The 11,653-nt window shown below is 44.3% G+C and overlaps 2 protein-coding genes and 1 long non-coding RNA gene across 3 annotated transcripts in view; 1 reads left to right on the top strand and 2 right to left on the bottom strand.

The window, feature by feature from the left end:
- Positions 1–3,621: 3,621 nt before the first annotated feature.
- LOC123833576 (intraflagellar transport protein 20 homolog) lies at positions 3,622–4,157 on the bottom strand. Its single transcript, XM_045861871.3, has one exon. The coding sequence runs from the start codon at positions 4,053–4,055 to the stop codon at positions 3,708–3,710; it is 348 nt and encodes a 115-aa protein (XP_045717827.1). The 5' UTR covers positions 4,056–4,157; the 3' UTR covers positions 3,622–3,707.
- A 3,237-nt stretch (positions 4,158–7,394) lies between these two features.
- Positions 7,395–10,509, top strand: JAGN1 (jagunal homolog 1). The gene is made up of 2 exons (XM_045861870.3): positions 7,395–7,617; positions 9,561–10,509. The coding sequence occupies exons 1-2, from the start codon at positions 7,529–7,531 to the stop codon at positions 10,021–10,023; spliced, it is 552 nt and encodes a 183-aa protein (XP_045717826.1). The 5' UTR covers positions 7,395–7,528; the 3' UTR covers positions 10,024–10,509.
- Positions 10,158–11,653, bottom strand: part of LOC135364538 (uncharacterized) — a 30,306-nt gene continuing 28,810 nt past the window's right edge. The window contains exon 2 of the long non-coding RNA XR_010411868.1: positions 10,158–10,358. This is a non-coding gene — a long non-coding RNA (uncharacterized LOC135364538). The remainder of the gene's footprint in view (positions 10,359–11,653) is intronic.

The raw sequence follows: 11,653 nt of genomic DNA, 5'->3' as shown, positions 1-11,653 counted from the left end.
CATAAAAGAAAAGATTATGCATTCAAGTATATTTAAAAAGTATTCTGGGGGCACCAGGGTGGCTCAATCGGTTAAGCGTCTGAGTCTTGATCGCAGCTTGGGTCTTGATCTCAGGGTTGTGAGTTCAAGCCCCTCATTGGGCTCCACACTGGGCATGGAGCCTAGTTAAAAAAAAAAAATGTATTCTGCATGTTCAACTTGTCATACCTGAGCAGAGTTAAATGACATACAAAAAGAAAGCTATATTGCACCTAAAATAGGCAAGATGCTGATCTTCTCTCTCTCTTTCTCCTCCTCTCTTCCTCTCTCCCGACCTCTCTCCCTCTCTCTGTCTCTATCTTTCTCTCCCTCTTCCTCATTCTGTTCTCCCTCCTCAGGGAAATGAAATACAAATGATCCTTAAAAATATGAAAAGACATTTAATCCCACTTATAGAAATAAAAAAAAGAAATAGAAATGCAACATAAAACTACGCAGAGATGTGATTCTTCACTCATCAGACTAGCAAATGTTGTTGGCAAAGCTGTGGGAAAGCAAGGAGTCAGACGCACCCACACATTGTTGGTGAGAATGTAATTGATCTAACCTCTGTGGAAGGCAATGTGTCCAGATCTAACAAAATTACAGACACCATATATTCTTTGACCCAGCAATACCACTTCTGGGATTCCAGACTATAGATCTACTTGCCCATGAATGAAATGATACATATACAAGGTTATTAACTGAAGCTGTTTGTAATAGCAAAATATTGGAAATGATCCAAATGTCCTACAAGAGAGACAGGTTAAATAAATTATCTTATATTCATATAATGGAATAACCCTAGGAAGCAAAAAAAGAAAAAAAACAGTAAGGATGTTCTTTATGTACCGATCTGGGGAAAATCTCCAAGATATATTGTTACATGGAAACAAAAATCAAGGTCTTTAAGTGTGTATAATACAGTACCCTCTGTATTTAAGAAAGAGTAAAATAAGAATATAACTTTACATTTGCTTGTATGTGCTTAAAGAAACTCTGGAAATACACACAACTACACTAAAAAACCCACAAAGTGTTTCCTTGGTTGGGTGGAGTCCGGTGGACTGGGTTGAGACCTGGGAAGATGGGGAGCAGAGTTGAGAGGAGGAGTTTTCACTGCCTATACTTTTTTAAATTGGAGAAGTTTATTTTGATACAATTTGCTTTCACTGTAATCTTATATATTTTATTTTGTACATTCAAAAACTTCATTCTGGGGGCGCCTGGGTGGCTCAGTTGTTAAGCGTCTGCCTTCGGCTCAGGTCATGATCCCAGGGTCCTGGGATCGAGCCCCACATCAGGCTCCCTGCTCCACGGGAAGCCTGTTTCTCCCTCTCCCACTCCCCCTGCTTGTGTTCCTGCTCTCTCTGTGTCTCTTTCTGTCAAATAAATAAATAAAATCTTAAAAAAAAAAAAAAAACAAACTTCATTCTGAGAAAGGTTCCCCAGGCTGCCAAGGATGTCCATGGCACAAAAGCAGTTACAAATCTCTGCTCTAGGGGAGCCTGGCTGGCTCAGTCAGTATGGTATGTGACTCTTGATCTTGGGGTTGTGAGTTCAAACCCCATGTTGGGCATGGAGCCTACTTAAAAAAACAAAACAAACAAAAACAAATTGCTGCTGTAAATGATCACACCTTTCCATTATTGCCCTTCCCTGTGACCATTTGCATTTTAAAATAACAGCTTTGGAGAGCCTGGGTGGCTCAGTCTGTTAAACGTCTGCCTTCGGCTCAGGTCATGATCCCAGGGTCCTGGGATCGAGCCCCGCGTAGGATCCCTGCTTCTCCCTCTGTCCCTCACCCGGCTCATGCTTGCTCTCTCTCTCTCTTTCTCTCAAATAAATAAATAAAATCTTTAAAAAAATAAAATAACAGCTTTATTGAGATATAATTCCCATACGATTAAGTTCACCCTTTTAAGATCTACAATTCAATAGTTTTTAGTATATTCACAAAGTTCTTCAATGATCATTACTATATAATTGTATAATATTTTTATCACCCTCAAAAAGAAACTGCATACCTATTACAATTACTCCCTATTTCCTCCTGTCAACCACTACTCTACTTTTGGTCTTTATAGCTTTGTCTATTCTGGATATTTCATATAAATGGAATAATAAAATATGGGGTCCTTTATGACTAGCTTTTCACTTAGCGTAATATTACCCATGCAGTAATATGTATCCTTCTTCATTGCCAAATAATATTCCATTTATGGAGATGCTACTTTTTTATCCATTCATCAGCTGATGAATATAGGGTTGTTTCCACTTTTTGACTATTATAAGTAATGCTGCTATGAACGTTTGTGTACAAATTTTTTTTAAAGATTTTATTTATTTATTTGCCAGAGAGAGAAAGAGCACAAGCAGGGGGAGCGGCAGGCAGAAGGAGAAGCTGGCTCCCCACCCAGCAGTAAGCCCAATGCAGGCTCTTTTCATGGTGCTGAACGTCTTATCATGTGCTTATTGTGCATAAATTTATTATATTGTTTGATTTCTAAACCACATAAATGCATTACCTAGTCAACATTTTAGATTAAAAATAGTCTAGGGGCGCCTGCGTGGCTCAGTCGTTAAGCGCCTGCCTTCGGCTCAGGTCACGATCCCAGAGTTCTGGGATCGAGCCCTGCATCGGGCTCCCCGCTCAGCGGGAAGCCTGCCTCTCCCCCATCCACTCCCCCTGCTTGTGTTCCTCTCTCACTGTGTCTCTCTCTGTCAAATAAATAAATAAAATCTTAAAAAAAAAAAAGTCTCAGGCCCAACTCTGAAGAATGATCTATTTGGGTAAGGGTAAGGCCCAGAAATATATGTGGGGTTTTTTTAAGATTTTTATTTATTTATTTGACAGAGAGAGACACAGCAAGAGAGGGAACACAAGCAGGGGGAATGGGAGAGGGAGACACAGGCTTCCCGCCGAGCAGGGAGCCCGATGTGGGGCTCGATCCCAGGACCCTGGGATCACGACCTGAGCAGAAAACAGATGCTCAATCAAGTGAGCCACCCAGGTGCCCCATGTGGGTTTTTTTTTTTTTTTAAGATTTATTTATTTATTTGGGAGAGAGAGAGAGAGAGTGCATGCACAAATGAGGGGAGGGCCAGAGGGAAAGGGAGAGAGAATCCTTGAGCAGACTCCCCACTGAGTGCAGAGTCCCACATGGGGCTCGATCCCAGGACCCTGAGACCATGACCTGAGCCAAAATCAAGAGCCAGCCGCTTAACTGACTGAGTCACCTAAGTACCCCCAGATATATATGCTTTTATTTTTATTTATTTTTTTAAACAATAATTTATTGCTCTTTCTTTCCAAAGCTTTGTGAATTTACAAAGAAAAAAAAAAGGATCAGCATTTACAGACTGCTCAGTTCAGGCTAAGAATGCCGAGAGGTGAAAGCCTGGACCACCGTGGCCACTGGGTGTTCACCAGCAGATGTGCATGGACATCTGCAACAAGCTCCCCCAGATTTGTTTACCGCCTTTAGAGATGTTGCGTTCCTTACGCACTATCTCTCAGGACATATGTGGGTCATTAGTCAAGTCACTGGAACAGTACAGAGGTTTTTTGGGTTTGGTTTTGTTTTTTGGCCCTCCAGCTATAAAATGAAATTTTCAGTTCATTTCTGAAAAATAAATTGGTCAATAAATTCATTTTGTTCTGCTTCTACTTTACACAAAGCTTCCTATTCAACCTGATACCTTTCAAGCTGCATTTTCTTTTCTGCTATCAGCGCTTGCAGTTGCTGCTGTCGGGCTTCTCTCTGTTTTGCTATAGATTTGGGCAAGTTCTGAGCACCAGTGGCCTTCATCTTCTCATTTTTTGCTTCTTTTGCAAGGTGGTCAACAAGCTCAAGTAAACCAGCAACTATTTTCTGAAACTGGCCAATTTTTCCCACAGAGTCCTTGTACTCGTCCTTGAGTTCTATGGTCTGCTGGGTAACCTCAGGGTCCAACATGTGCAGCTTGTCCAGCTCATCAAAGTGCAGCCCCGCTTCACTGAGGATGTCCTTGGCCATAGCTGCCAACCCCATGTGGCGGCGGGCTACCGCGCGGGCTGAATCCGGCAGCGGCTTCTCTCCCGGGTCAGCCGCATCTTACCTCGCCCGCCGGCCTCAGCTGCTGCCACCAAAATATATGCCTCTACTAAGAATCCTGGGTGATTAAAAAAAAAAAAATCCTGGGTGATTCTATCACAGATGGTCTTAAACCAGGCTTAACAAATACTGCAACTTACTGAGCAGGAGCCGTGGGAGCTGATGGCGGAGTAGGTGATTTTTGCTGGAGTAATAAGATGGATTCTAAAGGGTCAGCAGAATTTCCAGAGGGCAAGAAAAGATGTTCTAGAGAGTGTACGGGGAGGAGACAGATACAGGCTTACTTTACTTCACTGCGCTTCACTTTATTGAGCTCCACAGATACTGCATTTTTCATAAATTGAAGGCTTGTGGCAGCCCTACATTGAGCAAGTCTATTGGTGCCATTTTTCCAGCAGCATTTGCTCACTTCATGTCTCGGTGTCACATTTTGGTAATTCTTGCAATATTTCAAATTTTTTCATTATTATTTTTTTTATTATGGTGGTCTGTGATCAGTGATCTTTGACGTTACTATTGTAATTGTTTGGCGGCACCACGAACCATGCCTATATAAGACAGAGAACTTCATTGACAAAGGTTGTGTGTTGTGATTGCCCACCAAATGGGCATTTCTCTCCCCATCTCCCTCCTTCTCCTCAGGCCTCCATATTTCCTAAGACTAAACAATATTGAAATTGGGCCAGTTAATAATCCTACAATGGCTTCTAAGTGTTCAAGTGAAAGGAGAATCACAAGTCTCCCACTTTATTTTTTTTTCTTAAGATTTTATTTATTTGAGAGAGAGAGAATGAGAGACAGAGAGCATGAGAGGGAGGAGGGTCAGAGGGAGAAGCAGACTCCCCGCTGAGCAGGGAGCCCCGATGCGGGACTCGATCCGGGGACTCCAGGATTATGACCTGAGCCGAAGGCAGCCGCTTAACCAACTAAGCCACCCAGGCGCCCACAAGTCTCCCACTTTAAATCAAAAGCTAAAAATGATTCAGCGTAGTGAGGAAGGCGCGTTGAAAGTTGAGACAGACTGAAAACTAGGCCTCTTGCACCAAACAGCCAAATTGTGGGTACAAAGGAAAAGTTCTTGGAGGAAAGTAAAAGTGCTACTTCAGTGAATACAGGAATGATAAGAAAGTGAAACAGTCTTACTGCTGACCTAGGGAAAGTTCTAGTAGTCTGGATAAAAGATCAGACCAGCCAGAACATTCCCTTAAGCCAAAGCCTAATCGAGAGCAAGGCCCTAACTCTCTTCAATTCTGTGAAGGTTGAGAGAGGTGAGCAAGCTACAGAAGAGAAATCTGAAGCTAGCAGAGGTGGTTCATGAGAGTTAAGGAATCTCTATAACATCAAAGTGCAAGATAAAGCAGCAAGTAGAAGCTGCAGCAAGCTATCCAGAAGATCTAGCTGAAATCATTAATGAAGGAGGCTACACTAAACAACAGATTTTCAGTGTAGATGAAACAGCCTTCTACTAGACGAAGATACCATCTAGGACTTTCAGAGCTAGAGAGAAGTCAGTGCCTGGCTTCAAAGCTTCAAAGGACAAGCTGACTCTCTTGTTAGGGGCTAATGCAGCTGGTGACTTGCAGTTGAAGCCAGTGCTCATTTGCCAGTCCGGAAGTCCCAGGGCCCTTAAAAGTTATACTAAATCTACTCTGACTGTGGTCTATACATGGAAGAGTAAATCCTGGATGATAGCATATCTGCTTATAATGTGGTTTACTGAATACTTTAAGCCCACTGTTGAGACCCACTGCTTAGAAAAAAAGATTCCTTTCAAAATGTTACCGTTCACTGACAATGCCCCTGGTCACCCAAGAGCTCTGCTAGAGATGTATAATGAGATTAATGTTGTTTTCATGCCTGCTAACACAACATTCATCCTGCAGCCCTTGGATCAGGCAGTCATTTAGACTTTCAAGTCTTATTATTTAAGAAATGCAATCTTCGTGGCATCTGGGTGGCTCAGTAGGGTAAGCATCCCCTTCGGTTCAGGTCGTGATCTCCAGGTTCTGGGATCGAGTTCTGCATCAGGCTCCCTGCTCAGCAGAGAGTCTGCTTGTCCCTCTCCCTCTGCCCCTCCCCCCACTTGTTCTCTCTCTCTCTCAAATAAATAAAATCTTTTAAAAAAAGAAAAGAAAAAAATTGTGTATTTTTAAAGATTTTATTTATTTATTTGATAGAGATAGCACAGATAGGCAGAGCAGCAGGCAGAGCGGCAGGCAGAGGGAGAGGGAGAAGCAGGCTCCCCGCTGAGCAGGAAGCCCAACATGTCCCAGGACCCTGGGATCATGGCCTGAGCCAAAGGCAGCCACTTAACCGACTGAGCCACCCAGACACCCCATAATTCTCTTTTTTCTTTCATAGCCTTGACATTTTTATTTTTTAAATAAGCTCCACACCCAGCCAGCATGGAGCCCACCACGGGCTTGAACTCACCACCCTGAGATCAAGATCTGAGCAGATAACAAGAGACTGGGCTACCCAGGCACCCCCATAGCCTTGACATTTTTAAAAATACAGTCTAGTCCTTCAATTTATCTATCATTGCTTCATGATTAGATTCAGGTTAAATTAAGTATCTTTGGCAGAAATATCACAGAAGTGATGCTGTGTCTTCAGTGTAACAGGAGACAGATGTCAAGTTTGTCTCGGTACTGATCAAGTTAACTTTGATTACTTCGTTAAGGGAGTGCACCCCAGGTTTCTCCACTGTAAAGTTACCATTTTCTCTTTGCAATGATTAAGTAACCCATGGGGAGATATTTTGAGACTGTGTCAATCATGTGTCCTATTGAGAGTTACAGAACCCTTCTCAATATCACTTCCCCATCTGTGAAGTGGGGACAGCGGTGTCTTGAACTCATATTAGAGTTTAAGAAGGTGAAAGTGTTGGGGGCCTGGGTGGCTCAGTCGTTAAGCGTCTGCCTTCGGCTCAGGTCATGATCCTGGAGTCCCGGGATCGAGCCCCGCATCAGGCTCCCTGCTCAGCGGGAAGCCTGCTTCTCTCTCTCCCACTCCCACTGCTTGTGTTCCTGCTCTCGCTGCGTCTCTCTCTGTCAAATAAATAAGTAAAATATTACAAAAAAAAAAGGTAAAAATGCTCAACAGTCTAAGTGATATGGTCCAGTCAGAGAGCAAAAAGATGCCATCCCTACGGATTAATTTCTTGGGCACTCCAAACCGACAGAGGTAAGCCGGGGCCGCGAGAGCGTGCGCGTGCGCGTGCGCGAGGGCGGGACCACAGAGTCGGTCCTCCCGAGACAGAGAGGCCTGAGACAGAGAGGCCGGAAGTTGGCCTCACCGAATCGCGCGGCTGTTAGGGTGGCAAGCCGAGGCGGCGTTATCGGGGTGTGCAGGCAGCTCGGCACGGTAGTGGGTCGGCGTGAGGGGCTCTGGGGTTCTGGGCGGGGATAATGGCATCTCGGGCAGGCCCGCGAGCGGCCGGTACCGACGGCAGCGACTTTCAGCACCGGGAGCGCGTCGCCATGCACTACCAGATGAGGTATGAAGTGAGGCGAGGAGCACGGAGGCCTCTCCCCAGCCAGAGCCCGGAGGGCCTGGAAAGCGACACAGGCCTGGCCTCGGGGTCTTACCCACCCAGCCGGCCCTCGCGCACCTCCTCCCGTGACGGCCCAGGCCCTGTCCCCAATTTCGGGAAGCCCCTTCGCTCCCATAAGCGCCACCCGTGATCCGCCCTGTGCCTTGGGAGGGTCCAGTCCCTGCCTCCTAGGCTCTGGAGTCTTGAGCGATGCTGGCCTTGCTGTGACCTCGGAAACCCAATTTTTAATCGAAACCCACTTTCCTCATCTGTGAAGGGAAGAGCAATCCATTATTTAGGTTTGGGGAAGAATTAGTGAGCTAGTCATTCCTGTAAAGGGTCTGCCCAATACATGGTAGCTGTTGTATTTCGGGCCATTTTGGGGAATGTGGACCATAAAGTCCAGCCTTTCCTCGCCTAAAATGAATTTTAGGAACACTCCCATGTAAGGGGTGTTTCAACTTCGGTATTCGTTCAACAAATATTTATTGAGTTTCTACCCATCAGGCATTGTGCTAGGCACTGAGGATATAATAGTAAGCAAAAACAGATCTGGTCTTTGTATGCATGTTATACCTTCAATAAAAAAAAGTTTCTTTAGGGCGCCTGGGTGGCTCAGTTGGTTAAGCGACTGCCTTCGGCTCAGGTCATGATCCTGGAGTCCCGGGATCGAGTCCCGCATCGGGCTCCCTGCTCGGCAGGGAGCCTGCTTCTCCCTCTCCCACTCCCCCTGCTTGTGTTCCCTCTCTCGCTGTGTCTTTCTCTGTCAAATAAATAAATAAATAATTAAAAAAAAAAAAGTTTCTTTAAAAAAGACAAAACTGGTCCCTGCCTTCATGGATCATGAAGTCTACAGGTGACTGGCTTTCCCCCCCTACCTTTCCTCATTTTCTATAATGAATATTTTTAAAATAAAAATATTGAAAAAAAGATTTTCTTTCCTTAAATCCATCAAACTCTCCCAGAATGTTTTTCACATCTTTCCAGAGTTTTGAAGAATGACAAGCTCTTTGGATCTTCATTTCATTCTTATCCTTAGACCCCCACCTAAGAGGATATCACAACCCAAGCAAGTGTTTTGATGACTGTCCGGAGCAGAAACTGCCCTCGGGGGTGTGAAGAGAATACATTTAGGACCTGAGAGAATTAGAATAATGAGAGAAATATGTGTGCTTGCTTTGGCTATAAAATCTAGTCTAGCTTGGGAAGTATGGGCAGCCTGAGTTGATTTTCTTGCTGCCAGTATCTCCTTCCTGTAGGCTATATTCTTATGGTGCGATCAAAGTCATCTCTCTAAACACAGCACTGAGTTACTCTTTTGCCTTTAATCTGACTCACTCTTTGCAACTTCACATTCTGCTCTTCCCTTCCCACTACGAAGTATTCCTGCCACACCACCTGCTTTCCTGGAACACAATGCTTATGTCTTTTTGCCTGCATGCTCTTACCTCTGATAATTACCACCCACTCTTCAGAGCCTATCTCAAATATCCCTGTCCTCTAGATAGCCTTCTCAGACATCCCATCCTAAGCTGAACTGATTACTCCTTCCTGTGATATTCATATATCTGGCAACCTATATTTACTAGAGCTCTTCCAGTTCATTTTCTAATTATTTTTTCTTTTTATTTTTTTAAGTAGACTCCATGCTTAGCGTGGAGCCCAACGCGGGTCTTAAACTCACAACCCTGAGATCAAGACCTGAGCTGAGATCAAGAGTCAGACGCTTAACTGACTGAGCCACCCAGACACCCCTTATTTTTTCTTTTGTTCCTTGTCCCCAAGCGTCCAGGCAGGGACTATATCTTACTCATGTTTGTAACCCAGTGTCCAGTATAGTTGCCTGGCATATAGCTGGTGGTCAGAAAATTTTGAATGAAAGGTCCTTCTTCTGCTCTGCCCCACAGTGTGACTCTCAAGTATGAAATCAAGAAGCTGATCTACGTGCATCTGGTCATATGGCTGCTGCTGGTTGCCAAGATGAGCGTGGGACACCTGAGGCTATTGTCACATGATCAGGTGGCCATGCCCTATCAGTGGGAATACCCATATTTGCTGAGCATTGTGCCCTCTCTCTTGGGCCTCCTCTCCTTCCCTCGAAACAACATTAGCTACCTGGTGCTCTCCATGATCAGCATGGGGCTCTTTTCCATAGCTCCCCTCATTTATGGCAGCATGGAGATGTTCCCCGCTGCACAGCAGCTCTACCGCCATGGAAAGGCTTACCGCTTCCTCTTTGGTTTTTCTGCCGTCTCTGTCATGTACCTGGTGTTGGTGCTGGCGGTTCAAGTGCATGCCTGGCAGTTATACTACAGCAAGAAGCTCCTAGACTCTTGGTTCACCAGCACACAGGAGAAGAAGCGTAAATGAAGCCTGCCTGACGGACTATTCTGTGGGGTGAAGCCTGGGCCTCTTACTGAGCCTAGTGAGAAGGTAGAGGAGCTGTTCTGAAATTGTTGGTGATTTTGGCAGCTAGTGCAAACCAGGCCCACGTTCTGGAAAGCTCCTGTTGCCACCAGCTGAGGTGGCAAAACTATATTTAATTTATTCCTGGTTGGCTGGAACTGGGTGATCAACAACTATAAAGCAAACTTCAACTGGTTGAAGTTGAGGCCCTTCAGGGTTTTTCTTTAAGACGGAGTCTCATCCTTGCCTCTTCTTGGTCATTCTTTCCGTTTCCATCCATTACCCCGGAGCCGTCAAGACTGAAAAAGATAGGGAATAAATCAAATTCTACTTTCATCTGTAGGTGGTGGGGCAGGAAACATTTGGGAGGCTCCCCCTGCAGGCTGTGGTCTCTACTGCAAAGCATTTTAATTAAAAAGAACTTCAATAAAATTACAACTGCCTTGTCAACCCTGTGCCTTGTGTTGGAATTTGATAAATTGTGAGAGGTGTGTTGCCTGAGTGGCCGTAGACACAAGGAGGTAGTTAGAAGTTTCCCAAGAAACCTGGAAGTAGCAGTAGAGAAGTGAACTGGGTGTAGGGAACCTAAGTCATAGTAGCAGCCTTGTGGCTGATTGACAGAAACTACCACGGGCCATACATTTAATCTCTCCACCTGTAAAATGGTCCATTCTCATTTACCCTGCTTGGGTTATGGGCTCTTCTAGGATATTCATGTTTATCATTCAGTGTTAACAAATTGTCATTTATGTGTCCAATAATATGGTATCCAAAAGAATTTTAAAGTATCCCTGCATGTAATCTGGGTGAAACATGATATACATGTGAAGCAACTAATAAACACAGTATCTAATGGCGTGGAGCAGATAAGTTAAAAATGGAAGTGGGAAAGAGATGTGTGAACTCAAGTCCCTTTTCACATCTAAAAGTCTGACACAGTAAATGTTTACTGCAGGAAAGATGCATGTCCCTTTGTTCTTGTCCACTTGACTTTATTGTCTCTGGATGATGTCCAGATCTCTAATTGCAGACCTCTGTCCTGTCCAGAGTTCTAGCCATCTTTGTTTGTTTGTCTGTTTTTAGTCCTTTTATTCTATAAACATTAGGTATATACTCGGTCACTCTTAGATACTGGCAGTGCTTATACTGGAGAACCTCTTCCTCTACATGTCCTGACTGTCATCTCAAACTTCGTGTGTCCCAGACTTAACTCCTTGTCTTCTACCTCATACCCATACCTCTTCCTGCATCCCTGTGTGCAAGTGAGTATACCAAAAGCACAGTTCTAGATCATCATCAAATCTCTACTAGGTGCCATTGTTTTTTGAACAATCAAAATACCTTAATCTCTCAGACATTTCCGAGGTGTGATTTCAGTGCACACCAGTATTGTCTCACCATACTCTCACAGTCTCTCAGTCAATAGAACCTCATGAATCCCCATATCACTTTCATGTTTTCCTAGTTTGTTTAAAAATTCCCCTTTTAGACCTTTATATGCCTTTCTTACTTATCCTTCAAGATTCAGTTTATATGGTAATTCAGGAGCCTTCCGGTTGCTTCCATTCAAGGAGTAAGAGTTCTTTGAATCCGT

This window comes from Mirounga angustirostris, unplaced genomic scaffold (genome assembly GCF_029215605.1).
Source record: "Mirounga angustirostris isolate CCGP_5_RB_7025 unplaced genomic scaffold, mMirAng1.0.hap1 SCAF_1, whole genome shotgun sequence".
In the NCBI taxonomy this organism is placed as follows: domain Eukaryota; kingdom Metazoa; phylum Chordata; class Mammalia; order Carnivora; family Phocidae; genus Mirounga; species Mirounga angustirostris.
This window is presented reverse-complemented; position numbering and strand designations above follow the sequence as displayed.